The 20,372-nt window shown below is 36.9% G+C and overlaps 2 protein-coding genes and 2 long non-coding RNA genes across 4 annotated transcripts in view; all 4 read left to right on the forward strand.

Moving 5' to 3' along the window:
* LOC106340567 (UDP-D-xylose:L-fucose alpha-1,3-D-xylosyltransferase 3-like) overlaps positions 1 to 2,404 on the forward strand; it is a 9,048-nt gene extending 6,644 nt beyond the window's left edge. Inside the window, exons 4-5 of the mRNA XM_013779422.1 lie at positions 1,700 to 1,908; positions 1,997 to 2,404. Of these exons, the coding sequence (XP_013634876.1) occupies positions 1,700 to 1,908; positions 1,997 to 2,090 (303 nt within the window). The 3' untranslated portion in view covers positions 2,091 to 2,404. The remainder of the gene's footprint in view (positions 1 to 1,699; positions 1,909 to 1,996) is intronic.
* Positions 2,405 to 7,192: 4,788 nt separating this feature from the next.
* LOC106339499 lies at positions 7,193 to 8,706 on the forward strand. Its single transcript, XR_001269174.1, has 4 exons — positions 7,193 to 7,792; positions 7,890 to 8,069; positions 8,189 to 8,407; positions 8,489 to 8,706. It is a non-coding gene; the product is annotated as an uncharacterized LOC106339499 (long non-coding RNA).
* Positions 8,707 to 11,149: 2,443 nt separating this feature from the next.
* Positions 11,150 to 12,397, forward strand: LOC106338323 (protein FAR1-RELATED SEQUENCE 5-like). The gene has a single exon (XM_013777333.1). It carries the CDS (start codon positions 11,150 to 11,152, stop codon positions 12,395 to 12,397), a length of 1,248 nt encoding a protein of 415 aa, XP_013632787.1.
* Positions 12,398 to 16,976: 4,579 nt separating this feature from the next.
* Positions 16,977 to 17,814, forward strand: LOC106340646. Its single transcript, XR_001269469.1, has 3 exons — positions 16,977 to 17,293; positions 17,371 to 17,443; positions 17,547 to 17,814. It is a non-coding gene; the product is annotated as an uncharacterized LOC106340646 (long non-coding RNA).
* Positions 17,815 to 20,372: the final 2,558 nt, after the last annotated feature.

Genomic DNA, 20,372 nt, shown 5'->3' on the forward strand with positions numbered 1-20,372 from the left:
TGGAAGATGAGTACCATTTGATTAAAAACCTGCAAAAGAGATAGATTAGTAAGAAATACATGAGACAAAACTGAAAAATTCATATAAAGTTTGGTGTTTTCAAGTCAAAGAGATTAGAGAGAGGTTGGAGAGTTTTAGAATGATGAACATTACATTTTTGTTGCAGCCATTTGAGAGGAGGAGAGAGAATGTGTAAATTTTTCTTTATATAGGGAGACAAAAAATCCAATTAGGTTAAATATTTTTGACTCAGACGACTGAAATGTAAGTCGTCCGAGTAAATTATTCAACAGACGACTAAAATATACGTCGTCCGAGTAAATTATTCAACAGACGACTAAAATATACGTCGTCCGAGTAAATTATTCAACAGACGACTAAAATATACGTCGTCCGAGTAAATTATTCAACAGACGACTAAAATATACGTCGTCCGAGTAAATTATTCAACAGACGACTAAAATATACGTCGTCCGAGTAAATTATTCAACAGACGACTAAAATATACGTCGTCCGAGTAAATTATTCAACAGACGACTAAAATATACGTCGTCCGAGTAAATTATTCAACAGACGACTGAAATATAAGTCGTCCACACCCTAAACATAACCCCTAAACTTAATTATCTAATTAATGACTTCATAAAATCAAATCAAACTTGAAAAGTGTTTACTATACACATAAATAAATACATATAGGTGAAAACTAATTTTTGAAAAAAACATTTTAGTTTTCCAAAATCTAAGCCTAACAATACATACAATACTACAACATATGTTTGCCAAACTCCTAAACCAAAGTATTTCATGATTCACTACTTCCTCTCATCTATCTTTAAAACAAATCAATTTTATCATATCTTAATTTATATCACTTAAAACTGTTTATAATTACTTGATTTTTATTTTTCACGCATCAAAATATTTTTTTACAAGATTTATAAATTATTTTTAAAATAAACCGGTACCAGACGACTTACACTTCAGTCGTCCAGACGACTTCCAACATCTCAGACGACTCAGACGATTTACTAGGGCTATATTCGTAAAAATGGCTTCTGTTTTTTTGTTTGGTCACAAGGGGCTGAGCTGTAATTTCACTAGGCTTTTAGGTTAGTTTTGCATTTGATTCAAGTTTGGGTATAGGTTTGGGGTTAAAATCAAGTTGTGGATTAGTTTTGCCAAAAACCCAAAAATGTAAGTGGTTGAATTTTATTGAAAATCAAATAAAACTTTAAACTAACTAAAATAAAAACCAAAAATTAATAGATAAAAGTAAATATTTAATATGTGTGAACAACCTTAAACATCATATATTTGTATCAAGAGAGAGTATAAACTAAAATATTTAAAATATAAGTATATAAATAAAAAACCTACACGGCTGTGCTTGTCCGGATCTAGTTGATATTAAGTTAGATGTCCATGAATTTAAAAGAATATCATAATTAGTTTGTTAGGTCAAATCAGATTTTCTAAGTAAGATATATTATTGATGATTTTAGATGTGATTCAGTTCAAGATTTCCCATGAAATCCATCATCCTGATGGAACATATTAGAAATTTATACTATTTTTTGGTACTTCGAGATTTCTAATTTTATCAACTCATGTTCGATGACTTTGTTGGTTTCAATCTCAGAGTTAGTTTTTCACTACTTGTCCATTTTCAGCCCTTTTGTGATTTTATATTTTCCAGGTAGATGTCTACTTGCTTCCACAATCAGCTTTCCCGTCAGGAGGATTGTACTTTAAGAACAAGAAATGGGTTAATGAGACAAATGGGAAACATGTGATAGTTCACAATAACTACATTGTCGGCTACAACCAAAAGTTGAAACGCTTCCAAGATTTTGGTCTATGGCTAGTCGATGATTTTTCTCATGAGTCACCACTGGGAAAATTAGAGTAAAAATCGATTGCACCAAAAAAAATTTCCTCTATCTTTTGGTTGTTATCCTGAGGCTAACATGCAATATCAATTTTTGCTACTCAGGTTTGTCCAGGAGCAGAATACTGAAGAGAAGAAACAGAAGGGAAGAGGGAGAAAACAAACAGAAAATAGGGGTCAAAAACAGAACATCCTCTAGAGGATGTCTTATATACAACAAACTAGGAGAAGTACGTGCTACGCGCGGGATTTGATGGATCAATTTTTATAAAAAATTAATTTTGTGTACGTTTTCTTTTATGTTTAGTTGGGTGTGAATATGATTATGTTGTCTACCCCATAACTAAAAATGATCGAATTCGTAGTATTGTTGCTATTTTAATCCCCAATTGTAAAGCTTTTATAGTGTTTTAAGTTTTATAACACTATAAAATACATAAATCAATTGGATTCGATCAAAAGAGAATAGGATCGAGTTTTCTAATACCATTGTATCTTCATTTTTGTGAGAGTTTTAAAAAATAGCGGAGAATGAGGTTTTTATTTAGAGGAACTCCTTGTTAGAGTTATTATAGTTGTTTTAGAGAATGTTAGTAATTGATATTATTAACAATAGTTGTTATTTTTTTGCCTTTTTTGTTTTTTTTTGTGTAATGTTTTTTGGTTATATTTTCTTATTTATTATGTAATTAATCGTACTAATAAATTTATTAATAAGGAAAAATAAAAAAATAAAAAGAAAAGGCAAAGGCAAAAAAGTGACAAATGTATTATTCTAAACGGACAAACTGAGTATAATTTCTTGTACATGAAAATAAAAAATATTTTGACTAAAATATTGTGTCTCAACATGTAGGCATCTTATGTTTATTTGGATCCAGTCAATTATGCATTGGTGATGATAGATATGATTGTATCGCAATGAATTTATGACGTCTTTACTTTGATATATGATTTTTTTTACATGGTTGTTAGTTAATTTACTTATGTTCAGGTTTGTATTATGATAGCATTTTATTTCATAGAGTGGCTTGATGGAATTTGTGCGCCGGTATAACACTTTTTGGAGTAGGAGGATGGTACGATTTTTTGAATTTTGCCACGTTTACGGCTATTTACATTTAATTCACAATTTGAACTCTGGATTAGAAATAAGTTATTTAGAAAATCTATTATTTAGATCATATATCGTTGTCACCAATAAGACTTGTGGTTCTGGTGCTGTTTCTAGCTCTGTGCATAGAAACAAATGAATCTAATTTTTTTAAAACAAATTAGCATATGGAAGGAAATGGTATTCACATCTTGTAATGAGTAGTCGTCATGCGTTACAAACCAAATATGGGTCCACTTTTTTGACTTGTAGGCCCTTTTCTTGAATAATTTTTTTTTGTAAATATATTCCGTCCACAGTAAAATAGTTGTCTAAAAAAAATTTGGGTGACTAATGATAAAGTTTTTTTTTTTTTGAAAAAGGACTAATGATAAAATTATAAACATTATTTGAAAGTTTAAATTATATGGAGCCCTGCGCAAAATGTAGTTTTGCGTTTATATTTATGTCTACATGTTCAAAATAACATTTTCATAGTACGTAATATTGTAACATCGATTGTATCTGATCGACCCACGATAACGTGAACTTTAAGGTTCCACTTTTGTATTAAAGTATTGGTCTTATGATTTTCTAGTTATTTCATTTCCTTTATTGAATTTATAATAATAACTGCCAGCTTCATCATCATCATCACAAATATTTACAACCATTATGTCTCTCTCTTTCTTGGATCATCACACATCCACACAAAGACTAAAGACGAAGGTACTAATTGGCTTAATGACATGCAGAGAAATTCTCCGTAAGATGAAGGTATTAATTGGCTTAATGGCTTATCTTATTAGGTTGATTCTTCTTTGATTTTGATGTTACTGTGAGATCTTAAACTGATTAGCTCTATTACACCCTTTCGTTGATTAGCCATGATACTCGTTTTAGTTCTTCTCTGTTTGGAACTGATGTTAGCAATCTGATGAGGGAATTTGATTAAATTTGACTTGCCTTTTTTGCATTTAGTTAATGAATCTGAAGATTCTGTGTGAAGATGGCAGTTCTCGATTCTCCTCTGTTTGTTAATGACTGTACGCTGGTTAAAGGTCTGAGATTTTTGTTCATGTATGTGAATGAATCTGAAAAGTTCTCACTTTGATTTCATTTTGTGGATAGAGGCAAAAGCAAGAAGTGGAAAAACATCAGTACATCACGCATAGTTTTCACTTTGCCATCCAATGGATGACTCTCCTTTAGCATCAACAGATGCAGTGTCAGCAGTCTCTTAAGCTTTATAAAGGCGGGTCAATCTGAAACGGAGATTGCAATCGATGGTCAAAAGCTTGTGGTTGCTAATGTTGGAGACTCAAGGGCAGTGATAGGCGTTGCGCATCAGCTCTTGATAAAGAACCAAGCAAGGAGGGGAAAGATATAGAGAAGCGAGTTGGATTTGTGTTAAACATTCCAGATAAGGCTCTGTGTATATTTTGTTCTTGGAAACAAACTCAACACCGGCAGTTCCAAAATCAAAACCGGATTGAGAAGATGGTTTTCAGAGCAGAAAGGCTAACCTTTTTATACAAGCAGATACACCGCCTTGCAGGAGTGAAGCTCGCATTGAAGGTAGATCGTGGGTGATGCATCTGTAACTGGTTGCTTTTCAGATTGTTAGGAAGAAGATGAACCATCGCTTTCGTTGAGATTAACTCTCGTACGGCAGAGATCAGAATTGTGTTGAACCCTAAAATCTGAAACGACGCGTTTTGAAACACGTAAAGTTTCTCTTATCGGACTTGACCCTTTGAGTAAAACATTAGGTCTGAATGCAAAACGAAGCCCACATGTGTTGCACACAAACTTAAATGAAACAGTGAGGTTTTATAGGTGACACGTGTCACGTCTAGAAGAAGCTATTTGATGACGTGTCTTACTCAGAAGAGAGTCAATCTCTTCTTTATATAATAAGATAAGATATTGGATCTTAAAACTATTGCACGGGGATGTTTTCAGATACAATTTTTTTTCTTCTATTACAATAAATCAACACCACAATATCACAAGTATCTATAGATAATGACACTCTTGCATTTTTTTCAAGCTTTTGGAGGTTAACACATTAGTCAATAAAAAAATGAAAACCAATCAAAACAGTCTGTATTCTGTTTTACACAATTCGGCATTTGGAAGTGGCTGATAGACTTCAATCTAGAGGTCTGAATGTGCAGAGAACTTGTTCTCTATGTCACTTAGAACCAGAAACAATTAACCACATGCTGTTCCGCTGTACTAAAGCTCAGGAACTGTGGCAACTGACGCAATGTCCTTCACCCTCGCATGGGTTTACAATGGTTTTCGAGGAGAACATGGCCTTTTTGTTCAACTCTCTGGACAACCAAACTCCCAGTGGTAACAGTGTGCACGCTATTCCTTGTCTGTTGTGGAATGTAGGAAAACAGGAATTCGATCATGTATGCAGAGACTCAGGAATCTCCGTTGTTTTGCGTAAATAATGCAGAGGAAGAAGCTTCTATTTGGTTTGAGGTCAACACACAAGCTCAAAACATAGCGACAGAACACCAGAACAGGAGACATGGAACGGTGGTGCCCTCCTTCGTTTGGAATTGTTAAATGTAACATTCATGTGAATTGGAGGAATGTATTATTACAGTGTGGAGGAGCTTGGCTTGCGAGGGATCACACGGGAAATGTCTTATTCCACGGTCGTGATGCCTTTACTCCTTTGACAAACTGATTAGTTGCAGAACTACGTGGTATTGTATGGGTCTTACAGAGTGCGAGAGATGTAATTTTACTTCGGTAGGCATAGCATCGGACCACCTAGAAACTATTGATGCGATCACATCGCCTACTTCTTGGCCCAGATTTCGGTGCCTATATTGGAGCATGTCTCACTTCTTTGTACTCTCTTTTCTTCAGTTTCGTTTGAAGTTGAGAAAGTGTGCGCCAACTCAATAGCCATAGATATAGCTAAAAGTGTGATGAAAGATGGGTGTTTCCAGTCCTATCTTGCTCTAGGAGGACCAGCTTGGCTTCATCTCCGTATTGCAAGAGAAGCTTCAAGACAAGACTAATTCATCTTTCCTTTAAGATTTTTGTCTTTGTCCTTTGTTGTTTGGCTTTGCCATTGTGGTGAGGATCCTTTCCTATCCTTCTTTCTTTTCAAAACTCTTGTTATCAAACGTTAAAAAAATATTCAAAGCAAAAACCAATAAATTCCAACTTTCCAACTTTATCTTCCATGTTAGAGATATGTATGCACCAGTACGAATGTAAGCATATCTTGATTTTCTGCTTTAGTGTATTTTTTATTTGAAGTATATATTCAAAAAGCTCTAGTAATTTGATATTATGAATCTGGTTTGATTACTTATTTTCATGGCTGGCTTATTTTTTTTTAATAATCTGTAACGCCCCGATTTCCCACGGCTAATGAACCACCATGCCAGCTCTCTCGGCCTCTGGGTCCCATCCCATCCGACGGGCGGTGCGTTAATTTTTCGAAGGCTCGAAATCATAATTTACTAACCAATCACTACATGACTTTTCCCCTTGTTTTGGTCTCACTCGCACGATATAGCGAATAAGTCCCGCAGGTTACCCATCTTTCTACTACTCTAGCTCAAGCACGATTAATTCTGGAGTTTTAAATGAATGGTTGACTGAAAAGATAAATGGACTTTGGTAATATAGGCAGCCAAATAAATTATCTTAAGTCTTTCCACATATAACAGAAATCGGGATGTTACAATTCACCCCCACTCACAGAGCGCAACGCCTCCGTTGCGCACCACGACAGGTCTCAAGACGCCTCTCGGGCCAGAACCAAGATGGCTAACCAGTTCTGATACCATTTGTAACGTTCGACCTCCCACGGCTAACGGGCCACCCACGCCCGCTCTGTCGGCATGTGGGTCTTATTCTATCTAACGGATGGTGCGTTGATTTTTACAAAGGCTCAAATTCATTGCTAACTCTGCAATCACCACACACTACAAGAAATATAAGTATTGGTAGCAGTTCGCGGTAGCACGAATTCATCAACTGCTACCAAAAATACAAAAATCGGATCACAACTCTATTGTAACATTAAATTCGCGCTAAGATAGAATTTCATTAAATAGAAATACAAAATTAGGCGATTTAATTTAGGGTAACACTTTGCGCGAAAATTTTAGTTTTGTGCGCCAAACACTCAGAAAAAAGAATACTCATTCATTTCTTTCTCTCTTTTTCCGACTTCCCTTTCTTTTTCTCTAGAGATGATTTTTTATTTTATTTTTTTTCTTATTTCAATCAATCTATCTTCTTCCTTCGTCTTCTTCAATTATAAACATCAGAACATTCTTTGTTGGAAAAGATGAGTAAATCGGGTTCTTCTCGATCGATTCAACTCCAATCGAGTTCAAAATCAAAACTTAAGAATCCTAATCCGTCCTTTGTAACTTTGCGCACACTTGGCTTGAAGAGATAAGGTTGAAGAGGATGGTGGTTACTGAAGAATGCTTAGAACACTTCCCTCCACTCTCCACCGGTATCCGCCTTACCGGAAAATCGAACCCGCTGCTCCGAAGCATCTCCACCGTCGGGTTGATATTGTCATGGCTGCGACTGTGGATTCGGATTACTCGTCGAGAAGGAGCAGTAGCAACGAGCAGAGGGAATCAATTATGCTTCCTGGATGCGACTCAACACCCTTGCTTACTCTTACCTCAACACTCTTGCTACTGTTCTGCAAGGTTTTTTTTTACACAGAACATTATTACAGAAAACACAGAACAGAGCATGGAGAAGTAATGAAGAACTTGAGGATCTTGTTAATGACTCGAGGAGTCGTAATCTCTCTCTCTCTCTCTCTGGTCCCTTTTCTCTCGATAAGCCCCTCAATTGAAGGTCTTTATTAATTTGTTTGATGTTGTGATTATTTTTCAGATAGCAAGAGTAAAAGGGTGACCTTGAAGCAGAACCACAAGTTCCTTATAAAGGTTAAGGAGCACCAAGAAGGCAAAGGATGCTAAGAAGCTTGGGCTTAACCGTAACCATGTGTAATCTCTGTCTCAGATTGAGATTGTAGTCAGCTTGACCCTTGTCTCAAGCGTAAACCTTTCTCTGGTTAGTGTAATCAAAACCCTCGATTTCGACCCTAACCATGTGTAATCTCTGATTGAGATTTTAGATGAAGGGGATTCTATAACTCTTGAAAGTTCTCTTCTTTTGCTCTCTTGATTAAGGATTCATAGATTGTTGAACCATGGAGATAATTGTTGAACCATGGAGATGATCGGTGATGGATATAAGGAGTTCTTTCTTGATGCCCCAGACTCGGTGAAGGTATATCCATTGATAACGAGATGATTTGTCTTATGTTCAGGGATGCTGGTGTCTCAGCCATTGCCTCCCACCTTACCCGTTCCATGGCAGTTACTACTTCGTTTGGTGGGGTCTTCAAGGTAGTTCTTAAAATGATTTTATATTGTGTCTAAAGTCTATATTTGCAAGATTGTTATTGACATCACTTTTTGTCGTATCAGATTTGGTTTTGCAACAGTGAGAAGAACCAGACTGTTAAAGACTCTAGCTGGATGTTTCATGCAGTTGGTTCTTATAAGTAATAGCTTTCATAAGCATCAGGAATCTTAAACATTCACAACTGATTCACGGATGAGAGTAATGTATTACACGTTGGGGGAGGTTTATGTATATTTTGGTGCACTCTACAGCACTTTGAGATGGTTTAGTTTATTAATTATCCGAGAACATACAAAATATAAGTATCCGAAAACATACATAATATATAAATCATATTCTAAACCCTTAATTTTTAATATTTCATCGCAAAATCCAAAGATGACACAACAAATAATACGATAAAATTAAAATTTAACATTAATAATAAACTAGAAAAGAAGAAAAATAATATTTTTTATCTCAAATTCTAAACTCTAAACATGCCCTAAATTCCAACATCCAACACTTACAATAAATTTCAAAATGAACATTTGTAGAAATTTATAACTAAAACAAAAGCATACTAATTTTAAAAATATATAAATTTTCAACATGTAATTAAAAAAAAACAAAACTTAAACCCTAAACCCCAAAAGTTAATCCCAAACCCTATTTCTCAAACTCTAAGTATACTTCAGACTTAAAAAAATTTAGATCTAAACTTTAAACTTTATATTATAAATACCAAACTTTGAATCTAAACTTTATTTTTTGAAAACTTAACTATGAACTTTAGAATTAAACCCCAAATCCTATCCCCTAAACCCCAAACCCTACTCCCAAAATCCAAACCATATTTCCAAAATTCCAAACCTTAAATTGATCATAAACTTAACCTGTAAATAATTTTTTTAATTATTAAAATTAAATCATAAATCCAAAATATAACAATTATTTCTATATGCAAATATTTGAAATCATTCATTTTTCCTTCAAATAAGCATTCATATATGTTCAAAAACGGATAAAAATAAATAAGAAAAGTGAATTGTTGTTGGCCAATGAAATAAGAAGGCAAGGATTGCGTCGGGTTTTAATCTAAACTGTTGATAGAAGTCTGATCTAACGAATACAGTTCTTTGCTTTTTAATATTTTTTTCTTCATCTCCTCTCTCTTTAACTCCAAATGCCCTCATGAGAAAAAAACTAACCTTATTATCTCTTCTCTATTCTCAATACCCCTATGTGGACCCCATTGTCATTGCAAATACCAAATTAGCCTCTCATTTCTTTAATATATTTCTTCCACCTCATTAACTCATTTATTTCTTCACTTAAATAAACCAACAACCAAGATGGCCCACCAGGGACAGAGACAACCTTAACCAATCAGAGGAGACATGGCCCACATGTCTTCAAGTTTTTCTCTTCTCTCCGCGTGAAGCTCTCCTTCCTCACTCTCCATTGGCGAATTTGAAGCTTCATAAACAGGTAATTCATGTCCGTTTTTGCTGATTTTTTTTTGTGGAATAGCATTTAAATGTTCTGTATATCATGGGTAATGTTAAAAAAAAGTAAGAATTGATGAAAGTTTTGAGAGAGTAAAAACGAGTTTGAAAACTATGAATATTGATTTCAGGTATATTTTATGTCCGGTTTTGATGAAATTTTTGCTGGACTATTATTAAAAAGAAGTGTATATCTCGCCTAGTGTTTAAAAAGAAAGACCGGATGCAAAATTTAAGAGATTTAAAAAGATTTTGAAAACTATGTTTATGGGTTTATGGTATATTTTATGTCCATTTTCGATGATATTTTGTGTGTAATTTCATTAATATGAATTCTATATCATGGGTAATGTAAAATCTGAACAAAATCGTCCTAAAATTTTTATTAGTTAGTGCAAGGATAATTTCTGGGTATTACTATAATAACTAAAATTTACTAAGGTAAAACTGTTTTACTAGTATTACTATGTATATTACTGAAATGAAATGAAAAAGTATTAGTAAGAGAGTGCAAGCTTCCTAATAATGGTAATGTAATTGTAATTGTAATGACAATTCTATTTTATTTCAGGAAAAATGCAAAATCCGCCTGGCACAATCATTTGTTTTGACTACAGGGGATATTATATTAAGGATGGGGCCGAAATGAAATGGATTCGGGAGATTGTGAAGGAGAAGATGAAATTCACACGATTGTGGTTAAGAAATCAGTGGAGGAGATCACATACTCTGCTTTGCTTGAGCGTATTTGCAGAAAGATAAAGGTAGATGGATATAAGATGGAAACAAAGATTAGTTACTTTCCAATGGTATTGTATTCGAACAAGCTATCATATATCTGGAATGATGAAGATGTTTTTGGTTATCTACTGCATGTAAATCATGAGAAGTGTAGAAGTGTTCTACATGTGGAGTTCAACAAAACGGTTGAAGAAGAGGATGATGAAGCTGATGTCTATGTCGGTCTATCCGATAGAGAGGCTACTAATAGAGAGGTTACTGATACATGGGCTACTGATAGAGAGGCTTGTGAAGAAGATGGTGTGCTCACACTTTACGAAGACATTGAAATGCATGAGAATGGCACCGAAAGAGATGCGATTGTGATTGAAGATCGATACAGAAGCAAGACCATCAGTTGAAGTAACACCAGCTGTCAAGGAACGGGATGATGGTATGGATTTGGCTGTAGGTCAAGAATTTAGAACCAAGGAGGAAGCTTAAGTTCATATTCAGATGGCTTCACATCTGAAGTGTTTTGAGTATGATGTAATTAAGTCGGACAGTAAGAGATATGTGATAAAATGCCGAGCAGCCAAAGAAGGCTGCAAGTGGTTTGTGCGTGTTGCAAAGTTGATGAATTCAGATCATTGGACGGTTAGAAGTTATATCAAACAGCATAGATGTTCTATTGTTACTACAAGAACACTGCCTAGTAGAAGGAGAGGCACACCAGGAATCGTTGCAGCTGTTTTTGCTCAAGATTATCCTGATAGTTTAGACACAACAGCTCCCAACGCCTTGATCGGTTTGGTTCATCACAGGGTTGTTGTGCAAGTATCATACACAACGTCATGGAGAGGAAAAATATTAGCTGCTAATAAAGTGCGAGGAAGTCCAGAAGAGAGTTATACTTTATTAAATTCTTATATGCACATGCTGAAGCAGTCGAATCCTGGCACAGTAGCTCGTGTGGTTGTGGATGAGGCCCAAAAGTTTAAGTATCTATTTTTTGCTTTGGGAGCTAGCATAGAAGAGTTTATCGTTATGAGAAAAGTCCTCATTGTCGATGCAACACACCTGAAGAATGTTTATGGTGGAGTTCTATTTTTTGCGACTGCTCAAGATCCCGATCATCACCACTATCCAATTGCGTTTGGTATTGCAGATGGTGAGAAAGAGCATAGTTGGGTGTGGTTTATGGAACAGTTGAAATCAGTGATATCTGATGTCCTTGGATTGGTGTTTCTTTCATACAGAAACAAAAGCTTGATCAAGGCAGTAAGTCTAGTGTTCCCTCAGGCCGCTCATGGGTATTGTATATGGCATTTGTCTCAGAATGTTAAAGGACACGTCCGTAACAACAGAGACACTTGTGCGTTTAAGTTTATGGAGTGCGCACACGCTTATACTGAGGCTGAGTTCTTGAACCTTTATAATGCTTTTCGCATGAGGTATCCTAGAACAGCGGAGTATCTTGACAAAAGTGTTGAAGAGAGGAAAATGGCAAGATGTTACTTTGAAGGAGATAGGTACAATGTTGACACCACCAATTCAATGGAATCTTTTAACGGTGTTATTAGTGATGCGAGAAAGTTAAACATACTACCAATGTTTGATTTCATCATCCGGAAAATGGCTGAATGGTTCAACATACATAGGAAGGACACAGCTGAAATACCACCCGCACTAAAGCTTGTTCCTATTGTGGAAACCGAAATGTCTAAAAGATGTGTTGATGCAGGGTTTCTTTCCGTTGTCTAATTAAGCATCTTCCATCTTGAGTACAGTGTCTCGAATTAAACAGCTTCCATATATATTAGTATGAGTATTTATGTTTAGTATATAGAACCCTTATATCTTTCATGAGTATTATCAATTAGTAGACTATATATTTGATTAATATGTATATTAAAACTATTTTGATTATTATTTTCAATAGTTTAAGAAAAACCTATTCGGTTTTCTAAAAAACTCCCTTAACTTATATTGTTAGTGTGTGAAAGGTTAGACTATAATGAGGAAAATCTAACAAAATACATATTCCTGGAAAATTTCTGCTGATGATAATCATAGTGTAAAATCATTGGGTTTACTAAAAAGAGTTACATTTTCTACGGGTTTAACTAGAAAAAGCTAAAAATTGCCAAAGAATTACTATATGTAAGGTAGTATTACTAACTCCTTGAAGAATACCAAGAATTACTAAGTGTAATTTGAGTATTATATTTATGTATATAACGGCTGTACGTTTTACATGAGAACTTTATTAAAATGCGCTATGCATTCCACGTTTAACATGTGTTATGCATTTCATGAGTATATTTTATTATTACCAAGTGTTTTTTTGGCCTTAGTAAATCTAGTAGTAAAACCAGTTATCCATCTAACTAATTTTTGGACATAGCCTAACTTGAAAACAGTTTCCAAACCTGTTTTTTAACATCCAAAAAGCATAATACAACAAAGTTTAAACATCCAAAAAGCATACTACAACCAAGTTTAAACATCCTACCAAGTTTTAAAGACTTAAAATACATAAATAATTTCCAGAGGCCTACTTACCCTTTGTTTTACGCTTCTTCTTAGGCCCGTCAATGTCTTCGGTCTTCACCTGCGTGTAGGGACTCTGCAGCCACTGAGGTTTTCTCTTCTCACTTGGCGTATATGCAATCACAGGTGCTGATTCCTTACTTGGTCTGCACCTCTTCTTAGCTGTAACCTTCCTTGGTTTGCCATACATCATTATCTTCTGTTTGCACCGAAGGTTGAACCCTGTCCTCACCTCATTGGTTCCATCTCTCCTCCCCTCATTGGTCCCATCTGCCATCTCCTCACTAGCCTTGTAAACGACCAAGGCCCACATTTTCTTTTCTTCATCAGTGTATTTATTACCCTCTTCCTCGACAACTTTCTCAGTCTCTTTCTCAACCGCTTTATCTGCCTCTTCCTCAGCCTTCTCTGCTTCCACAGCTTCTTCTTCCATAGCTTCTTTTTCTACAACTTATTCTTCCTCCACCATTTCTTCAGCATTTTTCTCGGTGGGACTCTCCTCTACAGCTTCTTCTTCCTCCACCATTTCTTCAGCATTTTTCTCTGTGGGACTCTCTTCTACAGCTTCTTCTTCCTCCACCATTTCTTCAGCATTTTTCTCAGTGGGACTCTCCTCTACAGCTTCTTCTTCCTCCACCATTTTTCTGCATTTTTCTCGGTGGGACTCTCCTCGTCAGTTTCCTCAGGTTTTTCCTTCTCTTCCTCCACATCTGCTTCAACTTCCATCTCTTCAGCCTCTTTTTCAGTCCCGACAGGTGATGGCTCAGTTACCACAGCTTTCTTTGCTTCCACCGCTGGTCCTCTTACAAACTCCTCTGATGGTGTAAGTACTAGTTTTCTCACGGCCAATCTCTTCGGTCTACCACGTGGTGGTGTAGGAGTTCCCTTGGCAACATTCTCAGCCTCTTTCTCTAGATTCTCAGCCTCTTCTTGAACCTCTTTTCCTTCAACCTCTTTCTTCTCCTCTACATCTTCATGAGTGTCAGATTCAGAAAGAATTCTCCTCCATGCTGCATCCGCCTCTACTCTCCTCTTCTCAGCCTCTTCCTCAGTATCGTAATCTTCTTCAGATACCTCATTTTCTTCCCTAGTTCCCAGCTCTGTTTTATCAGTCTCGTTCTTCTTCTCTTCTTCACTGCTTTCAGTCTCATTCTCCACAACAACTTGCTCTTCCTCTTCGTCATCTTGTTCCATATCATGCATCCTCCACGTTTCCCTTGTCTTTCTCACTATCCTTACTGTTTTTCCCACCTGAGACCACATCCTTTTCCTCGCCAGACTCAGTGTTACCCTTGTCTTCCTTAGCATTCTCACTGTTTTCCTTCCCTTCAGCTCTACCATAATCCTTATCATCCCACTGTCCAAAATCCATATCTTCACCATAATTCTTCTCCTCATTTGTCTTGCTCTCAATAGAAGTTAGCCTTTCTTCAATTTTCTTGGCGCTTCTTCTCAGTTATCGCTGGTTCTTTTCAAATTTACTCATCCTCACATGCATATCATCCAGTTTTGTCTCCACCACTGATTTAAGACCAGAAAAACCTTCACCCATGACCCCCAAAATCCTTTCTTCCAGACCTTTCAAGCTCTCCAAACCAGAATTAGAAGACGAATCTTCTAAAAACGTCACCTTTTCTTTGTCATCTTCTTTTCAAACACTCGTGCAGTAACATCTAACTCATATAGTTCTTTCCAAAATATCTTCTCCTGCTTCACATTTAGCCAGTGGTTCCAAGTATCACTTGTGCTTCCCTCACAATGATACTCTGGCTCCTCATCAATGATACTCTGGCTCCTCATCAATGATACTCTGGCTCCTCATCAATGATACTCTGGCTCCTCATCAATGATACTCTGGCTCCTCATCAATGATACTCTGGCTCCTCATCAATGATACTCTGGCTCCTCATCAATGATACTCTGGCTCCTCATCAATGATACTCTGGCTCCTCATCAATGATACTCTGGCTCCTCATCAATGATACTCTGGCTCCTCATCAATGATACTCTGGCTCCTCATCAATGATACTCTGGCTCCTCATCAATGATACTCTGGCTCCTCATCAATGATACTCTGGCTCCTCATCAATGATACTCTGGCTCCTCATCAATGATACTCTGGCTCCTCATCAATGATACTCTGGCTCCTCATCAATGATACTCTGGCTCCTCATCAATGATACTCTGGCTCCTCATCAATGATACTCTGGCTCCTCATCAATGATACGAGCCAGCATAATTTCCTCACCCACAGTTGGCACCAACACACTGTTAATAACCTGAAAATAAAACAGGAAAGGAAAATCAGTTTAAATTTTATTATATTCTTCTAGTTTCTACTACAAAATATATATACATATACCTTTTTGTTTCCAAGTGCAACATATATATCTTCCAAAGGATAACCCTTCATGCTACTCTTTGTAAACCGGCTCTTGCACATCATAGGACAATCTTCACAAGGTCTGTCCGCAGAGAGTCGAAATATTTTCCCCAGCTTAGGAATACACTCAAAAGCAAAAATCTACACAAATATAGTCACAGTATCAGATTTACGGTTATAAAAAAACTAATATTTTGCAAAATTGTATGCTTTACCTCTAATGGAATTATGAATCCAGGAAAGCCGCATGCCGAGTGCACTTCACCCTTCAGAAGCTCCATCATATGCTTAATGTTCTTTATTGCATCCTCAAATGTCAGACGACCCCAAGGAAATGTTCTGCAAACATCCAAATCTTCCACGATCCTTAAGATGAACGGGTCTACTGGTCCAGAATCCTTTGCATGTCCTCTGATAACCCGACCAAGGGGCTGCTATGGTTGCCTTGCCTGCAATCATAATATATATGTATTAATCATTCCTTACTACTGAAACTAGTATACTTTCTCACTGACAATGATTAAAATGAATGCAAAAAATACCTTAGATGATACAGCAGACATGTCTTCACTTTCAGAATCAACTGAGAGCGAAACTACAGTCGTTTCTCTCACTGGAGTACTGTCTTGATGGACTACATCTTCTCTTGCTGGCTCATTCCCATCTGAGACTTCCTTTCTAGCTCTAGTTCTACTAGAGACTCCACCGGACGTAGTAGATGGATTCTTTCTTTTTTGGCCCTTCATTTCATGTACAAGAAGTTACAAACACAACAAGTCAATTACTCCAAATGCAAACCGCATAGCAAACATCAATTAAGACATCTCAACAATGTAATACTCAAAAAGGGAAACTACTCACTTACGAAAAGGAACGAAGATGGAGACTAGATTTCGACGGAGAAGGAAGAAGAAACGAAGCGGTTCTCGACTCTAGGATTTCGGGTTTAAATCGGAAACAAAGACAAATAGAGAATTGAGACCCGAGAAATAAGAGGGAGAGATTGATGGATTCTTGATTTAGACGGAGGAGGACGACGAAGAAGGCCACGACGCACGGAGGCTAGGGTTCCGTTTCGTAATCGCAAGAGAGAGGAGACGGAGAGAGACGAGTGGGGGATTTAGGTGAAGAGAGACAAAACGCGGTCATCTTGTTTTTGGTGGGTCGGATATTCTGATTGGGTTTGGGTGGGTCGGAAATTTAGGATGCGCCTCAGTGTGAAACGCGTCGTTTAGAGATTAGGAAACGGGTTTGATCCGGTTTAGTTTGGTTGGGTCGGATAGAGCAGGTCGGGTTGGTAATAAGTTGATTTCATTAAGGTCCCTAATGTCTTTAACCACGTTTTACCAGATTTTATTTTTTTAAAAAATAAAAATATATATTATTTTTTATTACAGGGTGAAGTCAGCATTTGTGATGGAGAGGGAGGGGCATTTCGAGTTAAGGTCCCTAGATCTGTCGATCTCGTCGTCTCTTCTTTCTCCTTTGTGAACTCCCTCTTTCTTCTCCGCTGGTGTAAGGCGTGGTCTCTTATCCGGTTTAGTCTCCTCTCTGCTTCTCGCAGTCCAGACTCCTCTCAACTCCTCTGCAGTCGTGGCTTCTCTCCATTCATCTGCAATTAACATAGGAGCAGATGTTCGGAGGATCTCGTCCTCGACGGCGAATGATAACCAGTGACATTTAGATGCAGTTCCATGGAAGACGAGGTTGAATCGCTTAGGCTTGTGAGTGTTTCAATAGATAAAGACTCCAACTTTTCTATTTTGTTAAAAGTTGATTTTTTTAATTGTTGTTGTTGCAGGAAAGTGTGAAGACTGTATGTTGAGAAACCGGAAGGATGGCATCGGATCTTACAAATCTGTTCCCTTTCTCTGGTAATAAAGATAATTTTTTAATTGTTGTTATGATTCATATTCAGCGTGCAATGCTCGTTTATATTCACTATCCACTATTGCTTCTGATATTATCTTCTCTTAGTTAACGAAGGTGGTGCTCTAGGCGTCAAAAGTGGTGGTTCCGGCGTCGACAATGGTGGCCGAGCGCAATGGAGGAGACTGAAGAAGCTTTACTGTGGTGGTCTCGGCGTCAAAAAAGGAGTGTGGTGGAGATTGAAGAAGAACGTGGTTTAGCTATATTAGGTTTAGTTAGAGTTAGTTAATAAACCGGGGTTATATGTAAACCCGTTTTCATAGTAAACCGATATCATTTGTAAACCAAAATTTTAATTATTAATAAATTTATTCTCAAAAAATTATATTAGAATTCAATTTTAATTTTAAATGTGGATTAAAATATATTAATTTATAATTTAAATTAATAATTAATAATTTTATAATACAAATGAGAAATAATAAAATAGCACAGATCAAATGATATAAAAGACTATCGTATAGCCAAATATTAATGCTACAATATCTCTATATATTATAGCTCATGAAAAAACGCTACAATAAGAAGGGGTTTACCATAGCTGCGGCAGACCTAGCTTTTGTGAAAACGCTATGAAAACCTTATGGGTAGCGTTTTCAGTGTGATACTAATGCCGATATTTCTTGTAGTGACATGACCTTTCCCCTTGCTTTGGTCTCACTTGCACGATATCGCAAAACACTTCCCACAGGTCACCCATCTTTCCACTACTCCAGCCCAAGCACGCTTAACTCTGGAGTTCTAAATAGATGGTTGACCGCAAAGGTAAATCGACTTTGGTGACATAGGTAGCCAAATTAATTATCTTAAGCCTTTCCACATATACCAGAAATCAGGATGTTACGTAATCTTTCTCATCAAAAGGGTTGTCGTAACCTCTGTAGAAGAAGTTACGCTCCTTGTTATTTTGTTTTGTTCTCCGATAATGTTGTTGATTCGCGGATAAATATTTCTGGGTTAAAATTTGTTTAATATGTTTGCTTACCGGTTACAGTCATTCCTATGGTTATTTATAAGAAGGTGATCAGGGAAGAGATGAAAATTTTGGTTTGGTGCACACCTATGGAGAATCATGCATGGCAAAGAAGATTCTTACCTATGATGGCAGGAAGCTTGTGACATCCCGATCCAGTATAACTGAAATTGTCGGCTATATTGGGATACTTTTCTCTAGTCACATGGGACAAGACAATATGTTTTTCAACAAATTAGGATCCAAGAAGTCTTTGACAAAAAAACCACCAATATGAACAGAATCTGTAAAAAGAAAGAGAAAAACGAGGGGTGAACATTTCAATAAAATCTCAGTAAGAGTAGCTATAGGATCCGCAAAATCATCACCCAACATTTACCATACAACAGAAAAAAATCTACATAGAATATCCAGTAAAAAAAGTTCAAACAATAAGTAACGAGGATAAACCCCTACGTTGCCAACATGAGACCATACCACCTCATTCGGTCCCCGCGTTTCTCATGTTGTCGCATCAGAGCTCACCACCTCATTCGGTCCCCATGAGTTCAACGCCTTCACGCAATCACATTACCTAAATAGGTTTACGCATGATCCTCCACCAAATTCACACGATTAAGCCACCTCATTCTGTTCTCGCGAGATCCGGCCACGCCATCTGCCCGCTCCAGCGTTGAATCATGCCACCTCAGTCGGTCCATGCATGACTCAACCAGAAACGATGCAATGCCCAAGAACTCTCAATCGCGTTATACCGGAAACGACAAACCTTAAGGCTCAACCTGCAATGGCAACGACAAACCTTAAGGCTCAACAGAAATATGTTAACAGTGAGAAACAATAAAACAAAGGGAAAAACATTCAAGTCTAAACTTGCCATTCTAACCACGTAAATCCTACAAGGAGTTTCTCATCACTTTCGTCTCTGGATCCCTTTCTTGAATGTTCAAGGTCTTGTATATATAGTCTCTCAAAGTCGGACGTGTTTATTTTTTCCGTTGATTCCTATCTTCCTTTTCCCAATTTTCTTTATCCGCCTAGATTTGAGTTTATGCTTTTCTGAAATCTCCTGTTATCTTGTTTTTTTCCTTATTCTTCTCCAAGTAAATCGTCATTGAAATTGGGATACTTTGAACCTTAAGTCGTAAGTGGGCCGTTTCAGGCTGTTTTACGACTTACTCATTTTTACAACGAATCTTGGAATAACCATTAATTTACTCGAAGTTTTGCTTTTGGTGCCTTTGGTCTATGAAATGATAAAAATATTTTCTTAGTTGAAAACATTATGTTGTTGAAGTGTTTATCTAAACACTTGGCTAAACTTTATGAGAAATCAAAGTTTTTCTTGTTTTGTTCGTATATCAACGACAACGATTGCAATGAAACGAAGAGCGTTTTGGACTACATTTGAACGAGAACATGACTAGACAAAGAATGGACGATGAGGAGTGGGCGATGTAGAATAGGCGATGAGGAGAGAGAGAGGTAACGGGCGATGAGGCTATGGCGATGAGGAATGAGAGAGATCTCAAGGGCGATGAGGTCATAGCAATGAGGAGAGAGAGAGAGAGCTCACATGCGATGAGGCCATGGCGATGAGGAGAGATAGAGAGAGCTCAAGGGAGATGACAGATTGAGACAGAGCCGAACCTGTTTCGACCGGATATTCGTGGATATTTATACTATTATCCATCGGTTAATTTTGATTATACCAAAACCGAGCCGAATCAGTCAAAATCAGGTCGGATCCAGTTTGGTTATTCGGTTATGGGTACAAGTTTCAAGTCTATTGGCTTAGGTGAACAGATGATTTATGTTAAGGTGGTATAAAGTTATGATAATGTTTAAAAACTTTGCATTTTCCTAGTGGTTTGTGATCTTTTTAATGGGCGACAACATTG

This window comes from Brassica oleracea, chromosome C4, assembly GCF_000695525.1.
Source record: "Brassica oleracea var. oleracea cultivar TO1000 chromosome C4, BOL, whole genome shotgun sequence".
Lineage (NCBI taxonomy): Eukaryota > Viridiplantae > Streptophyta > Magnoliopsida > Brassicales > Brassicaceae > Brassica > Brassica oleracea.